Source organism: Brassica napus, chromosome A3, assembly GCF_020379485.1.
Source record: "Brassica napus cultivar Da-Ae chromosome A3, Da-Ae, whole genome shotgun sequence".
NCBI lineage: Eukaryota > Viridiplantae > Streptophyta > Magnoliopsida > Brassicales > Brassicaceae > Brassica > Brassica napus.
Window position 1 is genome coordinate 447,417 of NC_063436.1, and position 16,029 is coordinate 463,445.

General features: G+C 36.2%; 4 protein-coding genes and 1 non-coding gene across 9 annotated transcripts; 2 read left to right on the forward strand and 3 right to left on the reverse strand.

Moving 5' to 3' along the window:
• Positions 1-2,562: 2,562 nt before the first annotated feature.
• On the reverse strand, positions 2,563-4,744 carry LOC106428717 (heavy metal-associated isoprenylated plant protein 6-like). The gene is made up of 4 exons (XM_048768100.1): positions 4,473-4,744; positions 4,086-4,378; positions 3,711-3,789; positions 2,563-3,481 (listed from the first exon to the last, which is right to left on the reverse strand). Exons 1-4 carry the CDS (start codon positions 4,615-4,617, stop codon positions 2,814-2,816), a joined length of 1,185 nt encoding a protein of 394 aa, XP_048624057.1. The 5' UTR covers positions 4,618-4,744; the 3' UTR covers positions 2,563-2,813.
• A 1,010-nt stretch (positions 4,745-5,754) lies between these two features.
• LOC106428639 (transcription factor-like protein DPB) lies at positions 5,755-8,158 on the forward strand. Of its 4 annotated transcripts, none has more exons than XM_013869392.3 (9): positions 5,755-6,088; positions 6,317-6,399; positions 6,498-6,541; positions 6,687-6,749; positions 6,824-6,964; positions 7,054-7,122; positions 7,216-7,314; positions 7,388-7,458; positions 7,550-8,158. In XM_013869392.3, the coding sequence occupies exons 1-9, from the start codon at positions 5,901-5,903 to the stop codon at positions 7,866-7,868; spliced, it is 1,077 nt and encodes a 358-aa protein (XP_013724846.2). In that variant the 5' UTR covers positions 5,755-5,900; the 3' UTR covers positions 7,869-8,158. The 4 variants fall into 4 exon arrangements, with proteins under 4 accessions (XP_013724846.2, XP_013724854.2, XP_013724835.2 ...); XM_013869400.3 differs by having other exon boundaries at positions 5,758-6,088; positions 6,320-6,399; XM_013869381.3 differs by having other exon boundaries at positions 5,759-6,088; positions 6,818-6,964.
• On the reverse strand, positions 8,068-12,242 carry LOC106428629 (FAD synthase). Of its 2 annotated transcripts, none has more exons than XM_048768106.1 (18): positions 12,010-12,242; positions 11,773-11,891; positions 11,308-11,353; positions 11,076-11,233; positions 10,879-10,996; positions 10,705-10,787; positions 10,372-10,431; positions 10,063-10,290; positions 9,876-9,972; positions 9,739-9,789; positions 9,567-9,647; positions 9,349-9,420; positions 9,166-9,228; positions 8,943-9,086; positions 8,721-8,778; positions 8,581-8,633; positions 8,284-8,504; positions 8,068-8,221 (listed from the first exon to the last, which is right to left on the reverse strand). In XM_048768106.1, the coding sequence occupies exons 2-17, from the start codon at positions 11,871-11,873 to the stop codon at positions 8,427-8,429; spliced, it is 1,491 nt and encodes a 496-aa protein (XP_048624063.1). In that variant the 5' UTR covers positions 11,874-11,891; positions 12,010-12,242; the 3' UTR covers positions 8,068-8,221; positions 8,284-8,426. The 2 variants fall into 2 exon arrangements, with proteins under 2 accessions (XP_048624063.1, XP_048624066.1); XM_048768109.1 differs by having other exon boundaries at positions 11,773-11,901; positions 12,010-12,229.
• A 478-nt stretch (positions 12,243-12,720) lies between these two features.
• TRNAF-GAA lies at positions 12,721-12,793 on the reverse strand. The gene has a single exon. It is a non-coding gene; the product is annotated as a tRNA-Phe (tRNA).
• A 45-nt stretch (positions 12,794-12,838) lies between these two features.
• LOC106428708 (dual specificity phosphatase Cdc25) lies at positions 12,839-14,235 on the forward strand. The gene is made up of 3 exons (XM_013869459.3): positions 12,839-13,023; positions 13,361-13,499; positions 13,867-14,235. The coding sequence occupies exons 1-3, from the start codon at positions 12,899-12,901 to the stop codon at positions 14,035-14,037; spliced, it is 435 nt and encodes a 144-aa protein (XP_013724913.1). The 5' UTR covers positions 12,839-12,898; the 3' UTR covers positions 14,038-14,235.
• The last annotated feature ends 1,794 nt before the right edge of the window (positions 14,236-16,029 follow it).

Genomic DNA, 16,029 nt, shown 5'->3' on the forward strand with positions numbered 1-16,029 from the left:
GCAAATTTTTGGAGGAAGTTCAGTAAACAATTTGTGTTCATATGTTATCTTATGGTGGAGCTCACACTGAACCTTTAGATAGAACTATTTGAGATTAATGTGTTCTCAAATCAAAATTTGGAACAATCATGCATGCAATAAATTCAATAGTACATTTAATCTCATCTATATTATTAGATAGAGGTTTAGATGGTGAAAACATATCTGTATTATATGATATTCTGAAAAATGTTTGTCCGTCCAAACAAATTAGATTACGGAGCTATTTTTTTTTTATGATTTCTTATGTATTTTGCAAACAAACACTGTATATATATTCAAATATTCTCATATGCATACCTTCTCATTTTACTTATTTGTCTTTTCGCGATTTGCTATGTGGGTCAGCGACAAGAAAACAACATTTTATATTATAATATAAGAAATTCTGATAAAATATGTATAAATAAATTAAAGCTGTGCAATCTAAAACCAATTTTCGCAGTTTAATGAAAACTGGCTGCCAAAAATTAAAATTAATTTTAATAATTTAGTAATTTGCAGGATTCAAAAACACAGAAAATTACTGACATATTAAATAGCATGGAATTTTTCATCTTAAAAGCATTATCGGCATTTTTGCGTTTATAAAATACATTTTTTAGAAACAGTGGAACACACACGTAAACGTGATCATGCGTCGGTCCATCTAAATAACTACTCACTCACATAACCTTAAAATAGGCTTTTATAAACTACGTGGGTTTTGTCACACGTATATTTTGCATGGTTAATTAAGTTGTATATGTATAATCATATCATAAACTAAAGAAAATTTACATCAATAGTCGGTGTTTGGTCTATGATACTCCCAAACTGAAGAAATATATATAATTGTATTTTAGGGAAATAATAAGTAAGGCATGGCTATTAGCTTAATCTGCCCCCTCTAAATTTGGATGAGAGTGAAAGGAACCAACAATTCTATTCATGAAGGGACCGATGACATTTCATTCGTTCCTACCTCATTATAATTTATATCTTTTTACCATTTTCTGGTCATGCAATGCTGGAAGATTCTAGACTATCTCGAACGAGTGTTTTTGCAATAGACAAACATGAAAATATAAAATAGAAACAATGAAATATGCTATATATATATCTAAATATTATAATAGTATGTATATCTTCCACACAGTGTTATATGCTTTACACCTAATCTAGTTATAAGACAAGAAATTATGATTTTTGTTTTGTAAAACGTTGGTGAATGTTTTTTTAGACCATATTCTTAATATTACCTTATTCTGAAAATATGTATGTTTTCAATATTTATGGACTCCTCCTAGCATATTTTTCTTTGAAAGAATCCAAATCAAGTAAATTTTCATGATTTTACAATTTTAGAGTAGTTTATGACTATTGGATCTTTTTAATTTGTGTGTGTGGTTGTTATATCAACCGCGTTCATCATTTTCATTGGAAGATTGTATAGCATACTGTATGATTTAGTAACCACATCAATCTCTGTATATAAATGTATCTATCGGAGAATGCTAATAGTTATTTGTCCCTTGGCAATTCTGGCCATTTGATGATCATGTCTGATGAAGACAGTTTTAACTCTTCCACAATTCTCCTGACACTATACTACTACTATATTAAAACATCTAGCAATTTGATCTAGTCTTATTAGCTAGATTCAACCTCATAACTTCTTTCATACCTAACATCCATAAATAACGTCCCCATCGTCTCTTCTTTTTGGCCTTATTAAACCAGTGAGCCAAATATTGTTCCGAATTAATACAAACATATACTCATATATTTTTAACTAGATGCGTTTTTCTTTCTTATATGTAATCTTTGAATGCAAGTTGAATGTGTTTTATTGTATTAACCATAATAGTATTACCCTTTATGGTAAGCGAAGAGCTACGTAGGAACTTCTGGAAACACTAATTAAAGATGATTCTACATACAAAATTAATTAAAGTTGAATTCTAAATGTTCAGCTTTTTCTTAAACAGGGTTTTAAAACTTGAAAGGTTAATCAAGTATTGTTGACAAAAAAAAAACCCAAGTATTCTGCCTTTTCATAAATTCTTACAGCCTTCGTTTCCGAACATTCCAAAGGCTTAAGATCTTATCAACCGAAATAAAATACAGTATTTTACTAACAATTTTGTCTAATATAGTATGTATAAACATTGCGTTATAAATCAACCTAATCGAAATAAAGACCAGCCAGTATGTAGTGTCTTCCCTCCTTGTGATGAATGATTTAAAATGCGGTAACCGCCTCCGACGAGTCTTTTAATGTGTTGTCGGTTGTGTTATCTAAATATTGGACTTCCATCTTACGAATTTATACGAGTTGATAATATCATTGTATCAATATATATATATATAAATATAACGATTTACAGCGACTCTTGGTCCTCTTGGAGACGGTAATAGTTGTAATGATCTTTCACAATAGACTTTCATGAACATTTCCTCTTTATTTATGTGGAACGTGGTGGACCGTTCACTCTCATCATAACTGTGAAAGATGCTTTATCTTAAAGAAAAAGTTTGAAGTAGCAAACATATACTTTCATTATGATCACTTGAACATTACATACATTAGCACAAACTAAGTTATTAAACAGAGGATTCAATCTTATAGTAGAAGGAAACTATATTTATATGTATAGTCGGTAGAGTAAACCAACATCCAACCCATTTCTCTCAAAAACCGGTTATACCCCGGCCAGTTTCACCGGTTAAGATATAATTTTACCATATCTACCTTTCTTAGTTATTTACAATTTATTCTCCTCCCATTTTACTCACATAACAGAACATCCTTCTGGATTTTCATCACTGAACATCTGAGGAGCACGCATATGAGCATAAGGATCTGCATATCCTTGGTGGTTCATATACGGTTGTGGTGGTGCTTCTTGGCCATACCCTTGGCCGTATCCTCGATTCGTATACGATTCGTGTACATATCCTTGGTTAGTATACGGCTCTTGTACATACGATTGAGATGATTGACCTTGCATCATGTAGTGTTGACCGTACATTTGTCCTGGTGGGTAGTAATACATGGGCTGAGGTGGATAGCCATAACCGCCATACTCCGATTTCTTCACATCCACCGTAGCACCACCGTCTCCGCCTCCGGCTGGGGAAACTTCTTTCTTCTTGTCACCACCACCGTCTTTCTTTTCCCCCACATCTTTGTTCTCTTTCTTTTCACCACCATCCTTCTTTTCTCCGACATCTTTGCTCTCTTTCTTTTCACCAGCATCTTTATCCTTCTTCTCGCTACCAGCTGAAGCTGAAGCCGCCGCCGCTGCTGCCACGGTGGCTCCTTCCTCTTTTTTCGGTGGAACAACTTCGACGTTGCGTTTAAGCTTCTCGTTGAGATAAGGAGTGAGTTGTTTAACGTCAATGATCCCCTTCAGTATCACCAAGTCTTTGGCGCTATCGATGGCAACTGAATTAACCCCTGTAAAATAAACATTCAAACATTAATAAACTAATTTATAACTAATACAATAATTAAGCTCATAGATTAGATTAGGCTAACCAGTTCCTAGCTAACCCTTTGATTTTTTCGACTAAAATAATAAATAGAGAAGTAGTTATATTTAATCTTTTGTTGCTTATCAATTAATATATTTGAGACTAATAAGAACGCTTCAAAAATGGATTTGATTAGGATCGTATAAACTCACCCTTAATCTTGTTGACTATTCTTTTGATTTTGTGTTCACAACCTTCGCAATGTAATTTAGTCTTTAGAACCACCGTACTCTGCATCACATCAAAATAAAATTACGATCAATATTTGGTTAGTTTTTAAAATTCTGATTAGCGAAATAATTTAGTTATTAAAAAATATTATTAGAAAAGCTATTCATCCAATGAAATAATTGGATAAGAACGAGTGTAAATATAAATATACGGTAAAGTTTTGAAGTGCATACACGTTACAGACCACATGCAAAAGGACTGACGTATGAAACTTCAATTTATTATATACTTTCCCTATCTGACTTTTATATATGTTTTCTTCTTTAATTTTTTTTTTTTAAAGATAGTGCTATTACCTCTTTTGGTGGAGCAGGAGGAGGAGCTGTCTTCGCTCCTTCTTCTTTCTTCTTCTCTTCTTTTTTGTCTCCGGCGGGTTTCTCATCGGCGGGCTTCTTCTGGGCGGGTTTCTCATCCGACACCTTCTTTTCACCGCCTGAAGGAGGAGGAGGAGGAGCCTCTTTCTTGGGAGACACGATTTCGACCTTTCTCTTAATTCTCTCGGCGACTTTATCCCGAACTGCCTCTGCATCTACGTTCCCGACCACCGTCATTTTGTTGTCTTTATAATCAATCTTCAAGTCTTCAACGCCTGAGTTACATAACAAAGAATCAAAGAACTCGCGTTAGGATTTCTAACTTGAGGCTATTCGTGGAGTGTTAGAAATTTTAATGATTGTAATTACCTTTGTAATGTTTCAAGAGTCGTTTGATTTTCTTGCCACAACCTTCGCAATGCATATCAAGCTTCATGACTGTGACGTTGACTGGCTTCTTCTCTCCTTCAGGCTTCGTCGCCGTTTCTTCCTTCTTCTGACTGACCTCACCCATCGTATACTAGATAGAAGAATCACAGTGTTTTGATTTATTTCCCTTTGAATATACTCTGGAATTATAAATCCGAGAGAATATTTTTGTTTTGAAGAGAAAGGAGAAAGAGGAGGAGGAAGAATATATATAGACGGTAGGGGTGGGCACTTTACCCGATATCCGAAGTGGCACCCGAACCCGATCCGAAAAACCCTAACCGAAATCCGAACCGAAGTAGCAAAATACCCGAACGGGTATTGAATAAGGAGAGATTGGATACCCGAACCCGAACGGATAATATCCGAACCCGAATGAATATCCGAAAATAACCGAACATATGTATAATTAACCTTATATTTCTAGTTTATATCTCTCATTTTATATAAAATATTTATATTGATACTACACATACTTTAAGTTCATGTGATATAAATACAATTACGGAAAAAAATGATTTGCTACTCATTTAAAATGCATGTCAAATTTTTTATTTCAAAAATTAACAAAAAGTTATATCCAAATTTTTTTTAAAAAAACTAAATTAATGCCTTTTTAGTTTTAAAATATTATATCCAAATCTATTAACCATTCAATCTACTAAAAATAAAAAATTATTTAATTGAAAATTATATTTTAAATACAAGAAACTTGAGAAATGAAAATTTTAATTTTTTTTTTCAAAATCTAAATATCCGAACCCGATCCGAAATAACCGAATCCGAACTAAAAATACCCGAACCCGATCCGAAGTACAGAAATACCCGAACGGGTTCTACACCTCTATACCGAAATACCCGAAAATCCGAAATACCCGATCCGAACCCGAACGGGTACCCGAACGCCCACCCCTAATAGACGGTGTGCAGTTAATGTGTCGATGATGATATAAAACTTTATTATTATGATGATGATGTGTAATGTATGTAAGCACATACATACATACATAAAAGGTCAGATTAGTAGGCGAGACAAGAGATTTGTTTGTTTTCATGCCGTCTAGCTGGACTCGTCATTAAAATGGGCACTTTTCGATGCGGACGAACGATGACGTATTAAATGACGGCGTTTTACCTGACTTGATGTAAAATGACGGAGCTATCCTCGGCCCATTGGGCTTGGGCTTTTACTTTTCGTTTTTGTGACACTTGGATGTTTTTGACTTTGTGGCTTTTATCATCTCGTCTTCTCAGATCGATTCCTCCTCCGTCAAAATCCAAAAATCATCACTTTTCTCCGATTGCAACCGCGCGAAAATCGAATTGAAAGTGAGTAATCGTCTGGGCATTCCTCAAAAATCAAGTCTAATGACAACTCCTCCTTCCAATTCTATTCACAACCCTCATGAAGATTCTCCCGTAAAGAACCCTCCTAGTACGACGGTTTCAGCTCAATCGGTGTCCTCTAGCGGCAGCATGGGCTCGCCTTCCGAGCAAACCACCACCGTAGCTACTACACCTGCTAGCGACGATCCTGCTTCTCAATTAGCTTCTGGGTATGTCAAATTGCTCTACTTTCCACCTCTCTTCTTCGATTTAGGGTTTCATCGAACTTATCACCAGTTACATTGTGTGTGTGTGTATGGATGATTCTATTACAAAGGTTGAATCTTTTCTTTCCTGATATGTAAAAGACTTAAAATTGCTTCAGCTTTGTACACACAAATGTATAACGATTCTGCCTCTTTTGGTGGTGTAGTTTAAACTGATCGTTAATGTATTAGCAGTGGTAAGAAGAAGAGGAGGGGACAACGTGCGTCTGGTCCTGATAAAAACGGAAGAGGCCTTCGTCAGTTTAGCTTGAAAGGTCTCAATAAGTTTTTTATAGCTTTGAATTGTGGTTGAAAGATGAAAGCCTCTTTGTTTTTGTTTATTCATTTAACTCTTCTACTTGCTTCCTCTCAGTTTGTGAAAAGGTGGAAAGCAAAGGAAGGACTACTTACAACGAGGTACTACCCCCTAGTTTTTTTTCTCAAAACAATGTTTCTGCTTTACTAGAAGTTCCTTTCGCTTGTGTGTTACGTTATCTTCATGGAACTGTTTACAAGATGTAGCTCTGTGATACGGTATCTGACAGGTGTAAACTACTTTCAGGTTGCGGACGAGCTTGTTGCTGAGTTTGCACTCCCAAATAACGATGATACATCCCCTGATCAGGTATATGCGATTCTTTGATAGTTTAATAACATGAATTATGATAGAATTACATCATTCCTTTTAAACAGCAACAGTATGATGAGAAGAACATAAGAAGGAGAGTATACGATGCTTTAAACGTCCTCATGGCTATGGATATAGTCTCCAAGTATCAGAAAGAGATTCTGTGGAGAGGTCTTCCTCGCTCTAGCTTGAGCGACATTGAAGAATTGAAGGTTTTCAAACCCCCCCAACTTTCTCTGTTTGCTTCAAAGCTCGTTTAGAATTTTTTAATTACTGAATATTGAGTTTATAATCTTCGCAGGCTGAACGACTCTCACTTAGGAGCAGGATTGAAAAGAAAACTGAATATTCCCAAGAACTGGAAGAACAAGTAATGGACACCACTGCTTGATCTTCTGTCTCTATCTTATCATGAAAGATTCTTACATTGTTCCTCTTCCTTCTTATGTGTGTGTGTGAAAAGTATGTAGGCCTTCAGAATCTGATACGGAGGAACGAACACTTATATAGCTCTGGAAATGCACCTAATGGCGGTGTTACTCTTCCATTTATCCTCGTCCAGGTAAGCTTCACCAAAGCAGACCAATAGCATCTCTTGGTTCGGTCATTGCCTGGTTGCTGTTGTTTTGCATCAGACTCGTCCAAATGCGACCGTAGAAGTGGAAATATCAGAAGATATGCAGCTCGTGCATTTCGATTTCAACACGTAAAATGAACTAAAACATTAGATTTGATCTTCTCTTTTCATCCAAATGCCCTCCATAAAACTGCATGACATCTCTTGTCTCTATTAGCAGTACTCCGTTCGAGCTCCACGACGACAATTTTGTCCTCAAGACGATGAAATTTTGCGACCAGCCGCCATTGAACAACGGTCACAATAACAACCATGAAGCTTCTCACAGTTTCGTGCCGGAAGAAAATAAAGAAGGCCTCAGCACCGATCCTAAGCTGCCTCAGCAAGTGGATACGGACCAGTCTCATCATCAACTTCATGCTCAGCCACAAATCATTCCAACGCCTGTGACTATCAACGCTTCCGCAGCCAGTAATGCTCCGGTGACATCACCGCCTCTCTCGGGTATCATAAAGTCAAGCGTGAAGACAGAGAACTAAAACACAGCGTAGTTCGAAAGTTAATTTAGAATTCTGGAGACAGATGATGTTCTTCCTTTTACTGTTTTAGTGCTGTATTCGACCAAGAGCCAACGCAGATGATAGATACCAGCTTAAACAGAGGGAAAGGAGTGTATAAGGTGTTTTGCTCTGTTCTTAGGTCTTAAGGCTATACCATGGACAAAGTTACAGTTTCAGGTAGTTCATTAAATAATAACATAGTTGTGCCTTGTAAATTCAAACAAAGTTGTGGTCAAATCTTTGAATCAAGTCTCTAGAATGCAACATAACCATCATCATTCTTAAGCCGTTCATGAATACAAAACCATCAACATTCTAGAATGCAACATTACCATCATCATTCTTAAGCCGTTCATGAATACAAAACCATCAACATTCTAGAATGCAACATAACCATCAACTGCTGCGGTTTCTTTATAAGTGTATCCTATTCTCTCCGGTTGCTTCCTCTCAGTGTCTGTGGCCAGTACATAGAAGCCATTCAAGTGGTGGCCCTTGAAGCTGCCTCTCAAGCTCTACCAGTAACTCACCCTGTATCTATTTCATGTCTACGAATACACCCTCCTTGAATTTCTTGCATAGACCCTGTACGGCTAAGTCAATCCGTGCATTATCCTGTGGAAACATATAATACAAGGGAAACTTATGAGTCTTGAAGGAAATAAATGAAAGCAGAGCTTGTATTGTGTACCTTTCCCTTCAAGGTAATGATGATAGGACCTTGTCTGGATTTCCGGTAACACCCTGTGAAAAAGATTGCGGTTAAATACAGAGAGACTTTAGATGCTCTGTATGTTAAACTATATTATAGACAGGTCAAATGTATTATACCAAGATATATGTCTGGGAACTCAAGACCAAGTTTAGAAAGAGGTTCTGCAACTTCAACCTGCATTCCAGGAAACAAAATAAACAGCAAATCCAAACTCATTCTACAAAAAGAAACTAAGAAAACTTTCTGCAAGTGACTATTCTCTTAGTTAAACCCAGATTCATGCATGAAAACCAAAGAAATAGCAGTGTCATTGCAAGAAACGCGCAAGAAAAACATACATCTGTCAAAGATGTCATCAAGCGCTTTGACTCCATGAGTGATGTACTTCCACCCAATTTAGTTAGCTCGGTCAGACATTCCCACTCTTTCTCGAGCTCCTCAGTGTTTGTAGCGGCAAGAACAATCACATTGCGGCACTTGATCTACAGAAAATGACCCGTGATCAGTGATTGAATGGGTATCAATTTTTTTTTTTTTTTGAAGAGTTGTGAGAGCACCTACCAATGGCACTGAGAGCTTTTCGTGATGCAGTAGTTCAGTAATTCCTTCCGGCAACTGAGCCATCTGAAAAGAGAAAAGCAATCTACTTGGTGAGAGACCATATCAATATGCTATAAACTTTTAGCTATTTTGTCTGAAGATAGATAAATTCATTAAAAAGGTTATTCTCATGACAAAACTCACTTCATTCCTGTCACCTGTGCACTGCTCGCTGATTAGATGCCTCAGGTATTCCTCAAACTCTTCATCAGGCGCCTGAATAAACGAATTTATTAGCTTCTTACATTACAATCTAGTGGTGATTTTTGTTCACTTACTGACACTCAGATGCATTGAGATGTTATGGCATTTATCAAACTATCTTAACCATGAGCCTGTGTTAAAATGAAAGAGAAACGTACCAGGCGAACCCCAAATGCCTTAGCAACACCAGCCAGAGTAACATCTGAATGCAAAGGACCAACTCCTCCATATATAAACACCTCCAAAAAGCATCAATCACAAAAAAAAAAAAAAACTGTCAGTTATATCTTACCAAGACAAAACCTATGATCATCTGTTTAACGGACTTACCATATCACAGATAGATCTTTGGCGGTCAACTTCCTCGGATACAGAATCTACCTGATTAAAGAAACACAGTGAATCGATAAGAAACAAATTACTTTCTCTGGTTGATGCAACAAAGACAATGAGTAAATCTAACTCACATCATTCCGAAGAACAGAAGTTTGTTGCACCGACCAACCAACAGAAGTCAGCTTTTTACACAGAGACAGTCCTAACTGATCTTCAACAGTGCCGGACCTGAGCTATGTAACATATAAAATGGGTTGGAAGAAATTTCATTGCACTTAGTAGAATACACAGGAACCTTTTAAGAAGCAAATGACTTACAGAATCTCATCGCCAACAGCAATAACTGAGGCCAAAAGCACCTCGTGTTTATGTGAATCACTTCCTACGTCATTCTTAACTGAAGCATTTTTCTTGACTCTGCCTGCCCTCTCTAACCTCCCATCAGAAAGCAAATAAGCAGGTTTGAATTTCTCTTTGCTGCTGGTGTCGTTAACAGACAACAACGCGTTGGGAACAGTATCATGAATACTCCCAATTGATGTATATCTGTATAGTAACACAATATAACATGAATTGTTACGAAAGACAAATACTTTTACAGTGAGTGACTGTGGGAAGGACTTTTACCCCTGGTCATAAAGAGTGCAATACTTGACCTTGCAAGTTAGGAGAAACGCCCAAACATCTCTGCACAGGAAGCATTAAAAAAAACATAATTGCTATAGTTTCCAATTTTTCAAAAACCTTTTTATGGGTTATAGACTGTCATATTTTGGCTGTACCAGTCACAATGACCCATGAGTGCAAATTGATACATCAATAAACTTTATTTTTATACAAATATATCTGAAAAAATTGTTATTGGACGTCAAGCACACTGATTCATAAAACCACCAATCCATATTTATTTGTAGATTTAGTGGAAAGAGCAACCAAGAGAGAAAGCAATAAGAAGGATACCTATATGACCAATCCAAAATAGGATTGACCCTCATAAAGGGCGGCCATCCAGGGGAACTAGGAGAGAACTGCTCTTGACCAACCTGGAATAAATCAATGAGAAGCAATCAATCACAAGGATCAAAACTTATCACAAGTTCTACTGATACTTGAGAGGTTTGAAGAGAAGCTAACCGCAGTAGGATCACCAATTCGTACGCCAAGAAAAATAGCTCTGATAGGGTTAGCTTTTAACAGTGCCTCCAGCCCGGATTTGAAATCTTGACGAATGATATCAAGCTGGATACCGTAACTGTCAATTATAGAATGAGAAGATTAGCTAACAAGAAGAAGAAATTAAAATATCATTTGGGAGCAAAACATTTTCTTACGTTTGAGCTGCATCATAAGTGAATGCATTGATCTCAGTGAATGCAGAAGGGCTCTCGAAGTATATGGTCCGGACTGGAAAACTTGATAGACCTCCGTTAGAAGAGCTCAGCTCTTTCTTATGCAAAAAGTAGCCGGCTCTAAGAAGGTGCAGTAACACCTAAAAACATAATGAGAGAGAGAGTCACTACTATTACTAAGGAAGCTAGAAAAAATTAAGCAGTTTGAACTTACAGTGGAATCTTTTCCTCCATTGAAACTGAAGGCGACTTCTTCAATACTGCAGAAGCCGAGAGAGTATCAAGAATCAGTAAAGTAGATAGCAATACACACATACAATGAAATGAACACGACTCACACATTTTAGTTAGACCTGATCATGATTAACATGATTTGGTGTGTAATCAAACTTGCAGTCTCTAGTACAATACAAATCTTTGCATATAAAAGCTATTGATTCAAATCCTTTAGACTACTGATCCTCTAACGAATGTGAAATAAATTATTTACTTTACTTCATGAAAAGATCCTATAATGTCAAAGAGACAAGATGTAAAGAGTTTCTCTTCAGACAAGATACTAGTACTAGCAAAATTAAACCTTTTTTTTTTTTTGATAAATTAAACTATTTTTCCGGTCAAAGTTTGTAAGAGAAATGAATCTGAAGATGGAAGAGAAAAGAGAAAAGAGGGAACTGACGAGTAGAGAGAAAGAGCTCTTCTGATGACGAAGATGGCGTTGTTGTACTTGGTCTTCAACCTCTTATCGTCGCTTTCTCCGATCGCTTTGTCGATCTCCATCTCTCTTTCTCTCCTCTCCTGTGGCAACAATTCAAAAATGCTCTCAAGGATCAGAACTCTAGGAAACCATAAAAACTTCAATGCTTTGAAATTGGAATCAGGTTCAGGAGTTTATGGGTAAGCTGAAAGTGCTCACCTTTTATCCCGACGACTCGAAAATCGCGTCGGAAGTGTTATCAGATTTGCTGGAGATGATTGATGATGATAGATAACAGAAAGGAGACTTTCTTGTACTAAAAAAATTGAAACTTTATGGATATTTTTTATTATATTCCAAAGTTTCAATTCTTTATTGCCACACCCGATCTATCTTAAACCCACCAAAAATCTCCATATGTGAACATAAAAAACAAAATTTTATGGTAGAGAAAGACAAAAGCTTGCTTATTCAAGATGTTCTTCTTTGCAAAAAAAAAAAAAATTGTAAAAAGAAATTAAAATTATCCCTGCAACATTTTATTAGAACATGGTTAGAAATCTAAGCAGTTCACCAGCATATATAAAGTTTAATTAAACGGTTTTATTAGCTTTTATCAAATACAATCATAGTTTAACTGACACTGTAAAAAAAACAGCAATACCAAAACGTCATTCTAAAATATTTATTTCTTACACATTTATTGGAAAAATATATTTTTCCGCTTAAATAAAAAAAAATTATTAGACTTAATAAATTTCGTTTTCATACGAAGAATAGTTATAAAGAAAAGTTACGGTCAAGGTTTTTTTTTTTACACAGCAGACCGAACCCGCTGAAGGACATAGAGGGTCTCATTTTTAAAAAAAAAAAAACTCGCTGAACGACATAGAGGCTCTCTTCTCAGATAGAAATTAAAAAAAAAGTTATTGCGGTGAGCGTAGATCGAACACGCGACCTTCAGATCTTCAGTCTGACGCTCTCCCAACTGAGCTATCCCCGCTTGTTGATTACCTCTGTGTATAGTTTAATATAACGTCAAAAATAATCGAAGCACACTTGATGATGTTCGTAGAAGAAGGAAGCCAAGGTGTTCTAAAGGACGGTGATGAAAAGCATCTGTTCTCTTTTCGGCAGAAAGAAGAAGATGGCGGCGAGAAGCATCTCTTACATAACCTCAACTCAGCTCCTTCCTCTTCATCGTCGTCCCAACATCGCCATCATCGATGTCAGGTTTGACTTTCAAATTACACTACCGTTTTGAGTCACTAATCTAAATCCTATTCAGCAATAATTTTAGATCGAATCAATCTGATTGCTCTTTAGGTTAAAGTTTAGCTCTACCATGTACTACTGATATGAATTTTAGGACTTTTGATCCCTGCTTGATTAGTATTTAACTAGAGAAATCTCATCAATGTTCTGTAAAGGTGAAGTTTTGTTTGAATCTCATGAGCTTGGACCAAAGCTTTTGTGGTTAGGTGTCTGAGAAGTTAATAAATGATCCAACTTTTATTTGTAATACATAAATATGGCTATAAAAATCGGGACTTTTGTTTTTGTTTCCCAGGGATGAAGAGAGGAACTATGACGGACATATAGCTGGTTCGCTACACTATGCTAGTGGTTCGTTTGAAGACAGGATCTCTCATCTTGTTCAAAATGTCAAGGATAAAGACACACTTGTCTTCCATTGTGCTCTGAGCCAGGTCCTGTCTCTCTCTCTCTCTCTCTTATTACACACTTTTCACTTTTCCCACAATATCTTTGTTTGAGGCTACATAAAAGGAACACTCGCCAATGATTGAATAATACTTTTTTTAATCTGTGCATTAAGTGGATGAAGATGGACTCTTCTTGGTGAAGATTTCAATTAGTTATAGTTTTTCGTCTTGAATTGGCCCTTTATGTGTCAAAAATGGATTCAACATAGAGAAGAATCACATTGTCTTGCAACTGGTTTGCTATATGGTTGCTTAATGTATGCCATCGTGTAGGAACTTTCATTGCGTTCTTTAGGAATAACACCGAAGATGAAGTGTGATTGTTAAGCTTCTGAAACCAAATTCTCTGCAGGTTCGTGGCCCAACATGTGCTAGAAGACTGGTGAATTACCTCGACGAGAAGAAACAAGAAACTGGAATAAAAAACATAATGATCTTAGAACGTGGCTTCAATGGCTGGGAAGCTGCTGGTAAACCGGTTTGCCGCTGCGCCGACGTTCCTTGCAAAGGCGACTGCACCTAAGCCTTACTGAACCATTGGAAACCTAATTGATCTCCACATTTGTCAATGTGTATCAGAGATGATGATTATTACTACTATTCATAAAATAATCTCTTAGGCCATTATGCCTGTTTGTTACCTCTCTCTATTGACAATCACAATATTAAAGAGCCCTTTCGATATGTATTGGGCGTCGTCAAAGCCATGTTATTGTCTTCATTAACTCTCTCAACACTTACAATGACAGTTCTATTGCTGATTTACCAAAGACTAGTTGAATAATTTGGAAAACTCTAGTCTATGAATATATTTAAAAAAAATGCGATTAGTGTGTCAGAGCTGGCACTGAGATTTTGTGGGATGTAAGATTTGGTAAAGATTTCAATAAATTTTTTTTAACACATTTGGAGTTTTGTATGTAATTTTTCTACAAAAAAATTGAGAATTTAAAACAAATATTTTATTTTGCTTTTCCCAAAATCGGTTTTTAGTGGTATGTGATTATGTGTACTATATGTTCTGTCTGCTTTTAAACCAGTGTATTTTCAATTTGAATGATAGGTCTATTGTGATTTCGCTAGTCTTAATTTAGTTAAATTTCTACATTAATACGCAACATATGATTCGCATGGTAACAAGGGATCAAACATAACAAGTACTATATTACAGTTGAATTAAGAGAAAAACGAGCATAACATGATGTCATATTTCATAAAACATTAATTATGGGGCATGGATTGTATCATTACTCTCCCATGACCCTCTTGGAATGCTGTGGTGGTTATTAACGTCGGCCTCAACTTCCTCTCCTGCTATCTTCTCCGCCATCAAGATTCTTTGTGCTCCGGCAACAAACAGCTCCTCCGGCAGTTTAATAGTCGTAGTGACGACCATTACCACAAGCAATAAGAGGGATAAAGCTTTGGTCTTCTTCATGGTTCTTACTTAGCTTTTTTTTTTATAATTCAACAACTGATGATTCTGGCACACTATAAATAGAAGAACTTAGTGAATTGTGACATTATAGTTAAACAGTGTTACCTTCACCACATGAAATATTCATCCAAAAATAGTAGTGCGCACTATAGTTTTGTTTTCTTATCTATTAATGTCAGATCATTCAGGTGGTGCTTAACAGATTGGATTAAAATAATTTTATCCACCAATGACGATGCACCACCTTCACCATCAAGACGGGACACTATGAAATTATGTCACTATGAAAATTAGTTAGTTACATGATTACATTAAAGATATAATGGAGCTTATCAAGATATTTTTGAAAATTTATCAATAGGCAATATCGTTTTATAATTTTGTCAGCATTTAATTAATTAGCACATATAGAGTTATTAGCCCTGTTCTTTTGCTGGACGCGGCGGTTCCGCGACTGCGATCAAAAATTATCAAAAAAAAAAAAAGAAATCTAGTGCAGCGTCGTTAGAGAGTTTTGTCGGCGACTGTCGCAACTCAACTTTTCCGTGATTTCATCATCGCTGAATTTATCAGCGTCTTCTAAACATACGTTGACCTGCGGCTAGAGTCGATTATTGACATCCTCTAACTCTATTGGTTTAATATGTTGCTGACCTGTCAGTTTTTATCCTCTTATATTTTTGTGACGTTGACGCGGACGTTGCGTCCAACAAAAGAACAGAGCTAGTGTCTTAAGAGGGTGAGGTGTATAGAACATGATAACGTCACGTTTGCATGATTGATTTATGTTTCTGTCAACGAGAGTGGAGCATATAAATTTCATGTATATAAGGTGATCATGTTTCCTTTACTAAATGTATATTTGTATGAAAACATTTTCTTACAAAGAAAATTTGGGTCACAAATAATATTTAAAGTTTGTTGTGACTTGTGAGCTATCTTCACTCGCAATCCAATTCTGTTTTGATTAGATGATATGCATATGTCTCCTACACTAGCCCCTAAGATGATCCTTTGCAACCACTACATAACGGTTTGTGAAAAAAGCCTTGCTAAAAAGTTGTTTTTCAAAGTAAA

Coding starts and splice junctions, on each gene's coding strand:
- LOC106428629 (XM_048768106.1), bottom strand. CDS start 11,873: ATGGAGATCGACAAAGCGATCGGAGAAAGCGACGATAAGAGGTTGAAG. Junction 10,788..10,878: donor GAATTGGTGATCCTACTGCG/GTTAGCTTCTCT, acceptor GATTTATTCCAG/GTTGGTCAAGAGCAGTTCTC. Junction 9,648..9,738: donor AAAGATCTATCTGTGATATG/GTAAGTCCGTTA, acceptor TGCTTTTTGGAG/GTGTTTATATATGGAGGAGT.
- LOC106428717 (XM_048768100.1), bottom strand. CDS start 4,617: ATGGGTGAGGTCAGTCAGAAGAAGGAAGAAACGGCGACGAAGCCTGAA. Junction 4,379..4,472: donor ACTCTTGAAACATTACAAAG/GTAATTACAATC, acceptor TATGTAACTCAG/GCGTTGAAGACTTGAAGATT. Junction 3,790..4,085: donor CTCCTGCTCCACCAAAAGAG/GTAATAGCACTA, acceptor GATGTGATGCAG/AGTACGGTGGTTCTAAAGAC.
- LOC106428639 (XM_013869381.3), top strand. CDS start 5,901: ATGACAACTCCTCCTTCCAATTCTATTCACAACCCTCATGAAGATTCT. Junction 6,542..6,686: donor GAAGGACTACTTACAACGAG/GTACTACCCCCT, acceptor AACTACTTTCAG/GTTGCGGACGAGCTTGTTGC. Junction 6,965..7,053: donor GCGACATTGAAGAATTGAAG/GTTTTCAAACCC, acceptor TAATCTTCGCAG/GCTGAACGACTCTCACTTAG.
- LOC106428708 (XM_013869459.3), top strand. CDS start 12,899: ATGAAAAGCATCTGTTCTCTTTTCGGCAGAAAGAAGAAGATGGCGGCG. Junction 13,024..13,360: donor ATCGCCATCATCGATGTCAG/GTTTGACTTTCA, acceptor TTTGTTTCCCAG/GGATGAAGAGAGGAACTATG. Junction 13,500..13,866: donor TCCATTGTGCTCTGAGCCAG/GTCCTGTCTCTC, acceptor AATTCTCTGCAG/GTTCGTGGCCCAACATGTGC.